The sequence below is a fragment of the Embiotoca jacksoni genome, unplaced genomic scaffold (genome assembly GCF_022577435.1).
Source record: "Embiotoca jacksoni isolate LCO1_2020_lvr unplaced genomic scaffold, fEmbJac1.0.p SCAF_20, whole genome shotgun sequence".
NCBI classification, from domain to species: Eukaryota; Metazoa; Chordata; class Actinopteri; family Embiotocidae; genus Embiotoca; species Embiotoca jacksoni.
This window is the reverse complement of record NW_027185341.1, coordinates 5,872,199-5,882,087: the sequence shown is the minus strand read 5'-3', so window position 1 is coordinate 5,882,087 and position 9,889 is coordinate 5,872,199. Positions and strand designations below refer to the sequence as shown.

General features: G+C 40.5%; 1 protein-coding gene across 2 annotated transcripts; it reads left to right on the top strand.

Annotated features, from left to right (window-relative positions):
- Positions 1-1,119: 1,119 nt before the first annotated feature.
- Positions 1,120-8,967, top strand: LOC138202151 (cAMP-dependent protein kinase type I-alpha regulatory subunit). Of its 2 annotated transcripts, none has more exons than XM_069155932.1 (11): positions 1,120-1,258; positions 2,860-3,075; positions 5,584-5,772; positions 5,899-5,990; positions 6,085-6,146; positions 6,234-6,280; positions 6,390-6,548; positions 6,791-6,851; positions 7,033-7,154; positions 8,202-8,283; positions 8,427-8,967. In XM_069155932.1, the coding sequence occupies exons 2-11, from the start codon at positions 2,902-2,904 to the stop codon at positions 8,597-8,599; spliced, it is 1,161 nt and encodes a 386-aa protein (XP_069012033.1). In that variant the 5' UTR covers positions 1,120-1,258; positions 2,860-2,901; the 3' UTR covers positions 8,600-8,967. The 2 variants fall into 2 exon arrangements, with proteins under 2 accessions (XP_069012033.1, XP_069012035.1); XM_069155934.1 differs by having other exon boundaries at positions 1,121-1,258; positions 5,584-5,754.
- The last annotated feature ends 922 nt before the right edge of the window (positions 8,968-9,889 follow it).

Below are 9,889 nucleotides of genomic sequence, written 5' to 3'. Positions count from 1 at the left end.
TCTATGGTGCACCGGGATTGGCTGGCTGCAACATTTCAAGCCGTCCCCTTTGGCGTTTCTATTGGGTAAAATATTTGAACCCTCTGAATTATTGGACAAAATAACTGTCAATCAAAAAACACCCGCCTATTCATTGGAAAAACTGCTGATTGGCCAGATTTACTTTCAGTCTGGTCATGAGGAATTGTTTTGATGATTTCATTGGATAAAACGCAGCGACACATCAACAACCCTGAGGGGGACGTCCAACTGTTAAACAAAGATATTTTGGTAGGCTAGTCTTCTACCAAGTTTTTTCTTCTTTTTATATATAAGAATATTATTTTATAACGCATAAATACATTTTCAAATGGTTATACCTCCGTACAGTTCAGAGGGGGTATATTATTTATTATGCATTTAACTGACAGCTTTACGTAGTAGCTTCTTAAATATAATTTTGAATTATATATTCTATCATGAAACTACCTAACACACCAAAATAACAGTTCAAATAACCTGTATTTTGACCAGCTACAATGTTCAAATTCACTTTACACATTAATGCATCAGGAACGCAAATCCAATGATATTACATATAATTATATAACATATATATATATATATATATATATGACGTATATATTACGTATATATTACTCAAGCAATGTATCTAAATACATACATTTGCCTATGCTTTCATCCACATTTTTAAATAAATACATGCTTACTGTTTTGTACTTCATATTAATTGTAGTGTGATAATATTTTGTAAATGTGTGGCTTCTTGCTGTGAAAAGAGAAAACTTATCTGCATTATTTCTCTATGTTTCTTGTATTTAGCTGTGTTGCCTACTTCTGGCTTATCCCCCCCCCCCCCCCCCCCCCCCCCCGCTCCCCCTCCTCCCCCACCACCACATTTCTAAATAAAAAAGATCACAGAGAGATTCTTGTAAGCACAATATTTTTTAATCGGATATGAATCGATTTTTTTTTTTTTTGGTAATTTCTTAAACCATTTCCTTGACGTCACGGTTTCCGTGCGGTCTCCTTTAAGGTTGCCACAGGTTACGGGCTCACATGTCAGAACGAGGAGAATTGACGTCAGTGACGGCTGTTGATTGGTCCTCAGCCGTATCCGGTGGGGCAGCGGTCCAGAGCTCGGGAAAAAAAAAAAAAAAATCGAAGCGAGGAGGAGGATCTGGTAACGGTGCGCTTTGAGAAATATCATACACCCCGAGTCGTTACCGAAAGGCTCGGTAGAAATTTGCAGTTTCTTGTGAGTATTTGTGTTCCTTCGGTTCGTGGAACGTATGACCTCTGTATGGCTGAAATTTGTTTCCTCCGTCTCTCGTTTGTTTATGATAGAACTCAAGATGGCGTCATTTGGAGGAGAGCTTTGCCTTTGCACGGCCAGCTAGGCACAAAACCAGACCCACTCTTTGACATAACGTAGGCCAAAGATAGTTCAGCGAGCGTATAAAACGTTCGTTGTTCACGTTAGTTGATGTTTACTGGTTACGAACATTTTCAGTAGTTCGCATTTTAGCATTAGCTCGCTTGCTGTAAGTTAACTTGACTGCAGCCGTCAGCCTTCTCGTGAAGCCTTCCTGACCTAGACGGTGTTACAGACAGGGCATTTGCTTCATACTGTCTCTAACGGCGGTAGCATTTCCTCAATATATACACACACCAATTGATGCGTTATTATCAACCACCCTCCAACATACTCTTTTGTTTCCTGGTCAGCAAGGTCATTGTGCATCGCAGTGTTTTCTCTAATTTAATTGACGTTCGTTTCTTAGATGACAGCAGCGGCGATGCTGCACCTTACTTTCTGAATCAAAGAATGAACAGGTTGCTTGTATATTTAACCAACTGAGACATTTCAAAGTAAATAAGACTTGCTTATTACATAAGGTAGAAGAACCCTGCTGGTAGATGCTGCCTGTAGCTCTTAATTTATACCAGCTGGTCCGAAAACAGTATCATTTACCACGTAGTTATTCCTGTGGTAGGTTTGGATTAAAACAAGCCTGCCAAGTTTCCACCACGAGTGTAGTTAGTTGCATAAAGGCTGTGCCAGCCTCATCTTTGATAACTTGGATAGTAATCTCCCCTGGGCCTTGTCAGATTAGAAATGATCTGAATCCTATTATACCGATGCACATGCATGATGGACCTGGAGTGGATTGTGCTGTTTGCTTCACAGGACTTGCTGTTCACTCACTTACTCCAAAAATGCACGCATTGGTTAAAGCAGGGATTTAGAGGCCTTCCTGTTTTAGACTACACAGCTAGACCGAGCTCTGGGCTCTCTGAAGAAACTTGTATTACAGGGGTTGATCAGATAATCGAGGATCTGTCAGGCTATTTTGCTCAGCAGCTGTGTTGTGGCCTGAAATGTTGAAACCTCAAGCATTTGCACTTGCTTTTAGGGTTTGGCCTGTTTCACAGCGGATTGATTCACTGGCCTTCTTTTCTCCATTCGTCTAAATTTAGGCCTTGTGTATGATAATCTTTAGCCAGTTACTGTCTCTCTGATAGAGGGCTTCATTCAGCCGGGTGAAAAACTGTTTTGTGTAAATAAACCCAGGACAGACAGTGTCTTAGTTTTGTTGTCTGTAGTCAGATATGTGTGATCACATCATATGACTAGTTTTCACTCCTGACACTTAGGAGCGTTCAGACTCCATAGAGACAAAACAACACCCTATCTCCCTGTGCCTTCTCACTCTGGTTCTATTTTTCTCACATTTTCTAACCGTCCATTTCACATCTCGACACACAGACACTTTTGCTCCGCGTCACTCTCTGTTAACCCAAAGAGTCCATGTTGTACCTTTAGCGTCTGACATCGTGCTGCTTTTTCTTCCCCAGCACAAAGGTTAGAGGTCACAGAGCAGGGTTGCGGTTGTCGTCATGGCATCTGGAAGTACGAGCAGCGAGGAGGAGCGGAGCCTGAGGGAGTGTGAGCAGTACGTGCAGAAACACAACATTCAACAGCTGCTGAAGGACTGCATTGTCCAGCTGTGCACCTCCAGGCCAGACAGGCCCATGGCCTTCCTCAGGGAGTACTTCGAGAGGCTGGAGAAGGTTTGTTTGTGTTTGTGTTTGTGTTTGTGTGTGTGTGTGTGTGTGTGTGTGTGTGTGTGTGTGTGTGAGAGCGCATATTGGTTGAAGACTGAGCATCATATACCCTTATAATACAATTATAGTCTCGCTAGCCACCTGATATTTGCTCTCACATCCTGTGTTTATTTACACTTGGTCACATTACATTACATTACATTACATTTAGCTGACGCTTTTATCCAAAGCGACTTGCAATAAGTGCATTTCAACCATGAGGGTACAAAACCCAGAACAACAGGAATCAAGAAAGTACAAATTTCTTCAAGAAAGCCAAACTACAAAGTGTTATCAATAAGTGTCATTTTAAGCGCTACTAAAGTGCTACTTTACGTCAAATCAGTTTGTCAGCTCAGCACATTTCATATCATAGTTGAAGGAATTTCCCAGTCATTTAGCCTTAAGCACCATTTTGATAACACAGTTTGATAATTGTGTTGTGGACAAAAGCTTCTGTAACTTTTAAACTTAACATTTTTTTAATCAACGTGTCTGATAACAGTAGTTTGGTTAAGAAATACATTGATTTTAGCGCTAGCTGTCAGAGTAGCGTGCCAACACCACTTTATTAACGGTTGTTGTGGTGTAGCTGCACATTTATGTGCATCATCTTTTACCTCTTTTTGCTTTGCAGTTGTTTCTGTGTTTTAATTTTTCACCCTGCAAATGTGCCCAGTGAACCAAACACTATATTACATGATTTTGTCAAACAATAACACACATTATTTTGACAACATTTTGCACTTATCATATGATTTATTAAAATTAAAACATACAACTGCTGCAAAAACTGTAACTGAAATTTCACGTTTCATTACTTACAAGCCCGTTTCCAAAATAGTTGGGACATTGTAAAATGTAAATAAAACCAGAATGTGATGATTTGCAAATCATGTAAACCCATATTTAATTTAAAATAGTCCAAAGAGAACATCAAATGTTAAAACTGAGAATTGTCTTTGTTTTTATAAAAAAAAAAATATGCGCTCCTTTTGAATTTGATGCCAGCAACATGTTTAGCAAGAGGTTTACTGCAACCACTTACTGGATGATATCAAGAGCCAGACAGATGAAATGATAACCAGCTCCCCCTTTTTTTCTTTCTTTTTTTATTCTATTCCTCTGCAGATACAGTGACGATCAAAAATATACGGACAGTTACACAGTATTTGCTCTTCAGGTTCAGAGCTTCAGCACATTTATTTTGGAATAAAATAAGGGATACTATGTTCAAAGGAGACCAAGCTTTAACTTGAGATCGTTTATTTCAATATTTGAATGAATTGTGTGTGTGGTATAGCTGTTTGAACACATAGTCCCCAATTGGAAGGGTTCAAAAGTAATTGGACACTTTGCCACTAAAGGTATCTTCAGTTGTGTCAATTTAATGCCGAGGCTGTCAAAAATGTCAACGGTAGCTAGTTTGATAAGTGTAAATAGGAAAAATAGAAAACTGCAGATGACATTGTAGACTGAGGAGCACAAGTCTGCTGAAAATAATGTGTATGTATAAAGAAAAAAAAAAAACACCTTCATGATGCCACAGCAATTGAAGAATTCTGTCTAGGATGTAGGATGTTTTTTTTTAATCAATGATAAACCTTTTGATTGTGCTTTACTACAAGATGCAAGCCCCCGGTTGGCTTCAACAAGACGAGGTCAAAACCTAGTCAATGGCTGGACGGTGTATGAAACACTATACGGCTTTTAATTTGAAATGGATATAGGAAGTTGCAGCATTTGGCCGACCGATGGTGTCACTTAATCCCTCACTGTCACTGTGACAGACAGGCTGGCCTTGTTGTTGTGGTCCAGCTAGAAACAGGAAGGCCAGGATGCAGGTCACCAAAACATTAATAGAGAAACCAGTTGAACTCTGGAACAAAGGTCTGTGATTAGACTTGCACTTGTATGGCTGCCATTTGAACAGACTCCACACAGTGGAATTTATTGATGATTTCACTGCTGACAGAAGCAACAGGATTATTGTAGAGGTACAGAGGAGGCCTCTTTGTGCTCAGATTCAGCCAAAGGCATCCAAACTTAGTGGTCAAGTCAAATCACCTGATTTTAGTTCAGTTGAGCTGCATTCCACTTGTTGAAGACCAAACTTTAGAGACAACAGGGTGTCTGTAGTGAAGGAATCATAGAGCTGATGTCCATGCGTCAAAGATTTCAAGGTGGTCATTGACTGCATATGACTTTCTACCAAAGTTTTGATTTCATTTGTTTCAGTACTTTTCAACCGCCTGCCACTTTTGCGTCACTACGTGTTAAAGGAACTGTACCTCCCACACAGCTTTTTGGATCTTAATGGGAATCGACTCCAATTCAAGCTACTACTTCAATGTAGTATCCCTTAGTTTCCATTAAGAACAAAACAAATATGTGACAGTCTAAATACACACAGACTGTATATATCTTGTGGGAGGACGGTTGCCTCACTGACTCCTTCCCCTCCCTCCTTCCTAGGAGGAGGCCAAGCAGATTCAGAACCAGCAGAAGGCCAGCAGTTCCCGTTCAGACTCCCGCGATGAGGAGGTGTCCCCGCCCATGAACCCTGTGGTAAAGGGGCGCCGGCGGAGAGGAGCCTTCAGTGCAGAGGTTTACACAGAGGAGGATGCAGCCTCATATGTCAGAAAGGTAGAGACAGACACACCGGTACGCAGCTGTGATGTGGGCCAACACTTCCTACATCAAAAACATGACACCATCAGCGTCACTGTCACTATATTTGGTTCAACAAGTGAAAACATCTTCACACCCGTTTTTATCCTGTTTTTGAAGGTCATTCCAAAAGACTACAAAACAATGGCTGCTTTGGCCAAAGCTATCGAAAAGAATGTGCTCTTTTCACACCTGGATGACAACGAGAGGAGGTACCCGTCACAAGCAAATCTCTTTTTTTTTTTAATGTTTCATTATAGAACTTTGGCGAACGGCTGATCAACTCACACGTGTGTTTCTTTCCAGTGACATATTTGATGCAATGTTTCCAGTCACCTATATTGCCGGGGAAACAGTCATTCTGCAGGGTAGGATAACGTCTATTCAGTGTTAACATTAATATAAATCATGGCATGTGTTTGTGTGATACTAACAGTTTTGTTGTTTGCCACCAGGTGACGAAGGTGACAATTTCTATGTAATCGACCAAGGGGAGATGGATGTGAGTACCCAATCCTCATAATGCCTTGCACACAAAACGTTTGACCTTTTTTTTTTTTGTGTGACTTTTGAAAATGAATACTTTGTTTTCTACCCTGCCAATCTCACAGGTGTATGTGAACAACGAATGGGTGACCAGCATCGGGGAAGGTGGCAGCTTCGGGGAGCTGGCACTGATCTACGGCACCCCAAGGGCGGCTACAGTCAGAGCCAAGACCAACGTCAAACTGTGGGGCATCGACAGAGACAGCTACAGGAGAATACTCATGGTGAGGAGGCCTTTTATAATATCTGTGGGTCTGTGCTGCAAAAGCAAGACTCCTGTTTGTAGAGCTCGGTAGAAACGTGTTTTCCTTGGATTGTAGTCTGTCTGTGTTTTTATACTGTGTATCCCCAGTGGTCATCTAACTTCGGTTTAATCTTTTCTTACTTGTAAGCCCCCAACACATTCTACGCAATCTGTGGTTTGGTATTTGTGCAGTTCCACTGATACAAAGGTCTTTCTCTTTAGGGAAGCACTTTGAGAAAGAGGAAGATGTACGAGGAATTCCTCAGGAAAGTGTCCATTTTAGGTGGGTTCATTTCTTTTCACATCAGCCTCATGCCAAAACTTCAAAGTAGAGGGAACAGGAGCACATCACTTGTGTTTGGTGTTGAGATTAAAATAACCTGAAAGCGCATGTAAAAATATCTCCAGTTACAAGTCCTGTCTGTCAGTTCATCTGAAAACCTCCCCGTGTTCTCCCTCCTCAGAGTCTCTCGACAAATGGGAGCGTCTGACAGTCGCCGATGCCTTGGAGCCCGTCCAGTTTGAGGATGGACAGAAGATTGTTGTGCAGGGAGAGCCTGGAGATGAGTTCTTTATCATCTTGGAGGTATCAACATGTATAACAACACACACACACACACACACACACACACACACACACACACACACACACACACACATTCTTCATATAGGCTTGTTTTCTCACAAAATCAGAATTTATTGTCTTAATTGTCTTTTATTGTCATTGGTTGTGGTCAATCTTGGTTATATTATGTAATCAGCTAGTTGCCTACTTGTGAAATAACTTGTTTGTTATTGTCAGCTGTTGGACTCTGTTTTCCACACATGCTGCCATCTTGTGGTGATGTGAAAATGTTGTGCTTTATCCTAAACATGTATTTGATCAGAAAATGAATTTGCAACTATTTTGACATTAAAAATAGTCAAATAAACAGCCTTATATACTTCTTCTAAAATGGTAATTTGTTAGTTTTTCTTAATTATTGTAAACTGGACCTCTCTGGGTTTGATGCTGTTCTGAAAGTGTCAACTTTGTCCATAAAATATCAATTTAAAGAAAAGACAATCTATTGTTGATGAAAAAAATACAAACGGTTCAGCTCTAATTTGACTATTAGAAGTTCGTACTGCAAAATATTACGCTCACGATCACTTAATGGTATTAAATTGTGACAGAACCGACACACATTTAGACTTTTGCTTATTTCAGCTTTTGCTTGTCAACCTCCTTATCTTTCTGTTCATGTGTTAATATTTTATAATTAACTGACAACGTTGTCTCAATATGAACGTGTTGATCAGAGCTCCTCAAATTCATTGTTAACACTCAATCGTGTAAAAACAACATGCTGCCACGTGTAACTAATCAATGATGCTTGTGTGAATTCATGCAGGATGCATCATATATGATCAAGAGTGTGTGACGAGTTGATATTTCATTAGTATTTCCCTGTTAACTAGTATCATTTGTTGCAAACCGGTTGGATACTATCGGATGTATTTCAATCATTCAGCTCCTTTTGAAGTGCACAAGAAATTATGTTTTTTTTTTTATATATATATATTTTTCGGTACAAGAGCTCATGTAACTCCAATCTGGACACGAGCAAACTGACGTGTGCGTGTTTTTCAGGGCTCTGCAGCCGTGTTGCAGCGTCGCTCAGAGAACGAGGAGTTTGTGGAAGTTGGGAGGTTAGGACCATCAGACTACTTCGGTAAGAGCGGAAGCGTCGTCCCAGCAGCCTTTTGTTTCATGGAATTAATTCATTATTCTGTTTTTGTATTTTGTGTCTCTGACACTGGGGGGATTTCTGTGTTTTCTGAGCTCTGACGCGGTGCGCGTCTCTCCGTCCTCCAGGTGAGATCGCTCTGCTGATGAACCGTCCCCGTGCTGCCACCGTGGTCGCTCGCGGGCCCCTGAAGTGCGTCAAGCTCGACCGGCCTCGCTTCGAGCGCGTCCTGGGTCCCTGCTCAGACATCCTCAAACGTAACATCCAACAGTACAACAGCTTCGTCTCGCTGTCTGTCTGAGGGAGTCCCTCCTCCTCTTCCTCTTCCTCCTCGTCCTCCTCCTCCTCCCCTCTCCTCACACCCTTCACCTCCTTCTCTCCTCTCAGACCCAGGGTCCACCAATGCAATTTGCTTTTTGTCACTTTCTTCTCGTTTCCGTTTGCTTTTTTTTTTTTTTTTTTTTTTTTTTTCCTCCTCCCCTCTTTGTTTTACGAACACGGATCATTTTGCTGTTACCACCCGTCACGCAGAGGTGACTTTTAGCCATTCACCAGCGCTTGTACCAGCTGCTGTACGCTACCTTGTAGGCACAGTTACATCACATGTTACTTATGTTATATATGTATTTGCTGGTTACGCTTTCTCTTTTTTTTTTTTTTTTTTTTTTTTTAACACAAAGCAGGAGATCTGAAAGACTCAGACTGATGAGACAGACAATCAGACTTTACACGGCGCTTTTGGTGAATTTGTTACAGATTTCTGTTGTAGATTGAAGCGAAGCGACGACTACTTATTCCCTGTTAAAGAGTTTCCTTTTTGACATCAGTTAGCTTGATTAGATACGCAGAGTAGAGCAGAAAGTGCAGAAGGCAGGGAGAATACGCATCAGCCGCTTTTAGGTTTCAGCTGTAAAATGATGCTCCATTTGTTGTTTTTGGTTCCCCTCGATCGAGACAAGCGCGCGTCTGTTTTTGCTTAGTTTGAGAGAGCTCGTACGACTTAAGGTTTTTATTGTGCAGCTACCAGGCTAGTGCCAAATGTTGATTATTGTCCCAACGCAAAAGACGCATAGCCGTGGAAATGTTCTGTTCCCTGACTATCTGGAGCTCCAGCAGGAAGTAGTTTCATCGTCCTCTTAACGGATAGAACGACTGTACAAGAACTGCCTTGACTACTCTGAGGAAAAAAAATAAATAAATAAAAAGAAAGGAAAAAATAAAAAGAGTATTAAGTGTATTTCAGTATTCAGTTTATTTAGTATATACCAAATAACTTGGTCACTCTTCTGCTATGGTTTGTAATCAAAATGTTATCATAGTATAGTTAAAATGATCATAGTTCTATTATTATCATTGACTTAATGATAAACTTATGGTTTGGAGTGATGGTGATCTTTAAAAAAATATGTTTAACTGTCTTTTTGTACACACTTATTTTTCCATAAATTCTATTTTAGGTGTCCAGTGCCACAAAGTAAATAAAATGCTTCTTCTTGTCAACTGACAAAACAGTATGTAATTGTATTGTGTAAAATGTCCTGGGTTCAAACTTTTTAAAACATAGATCAAAAAGGGTAATTACAGGTTTATT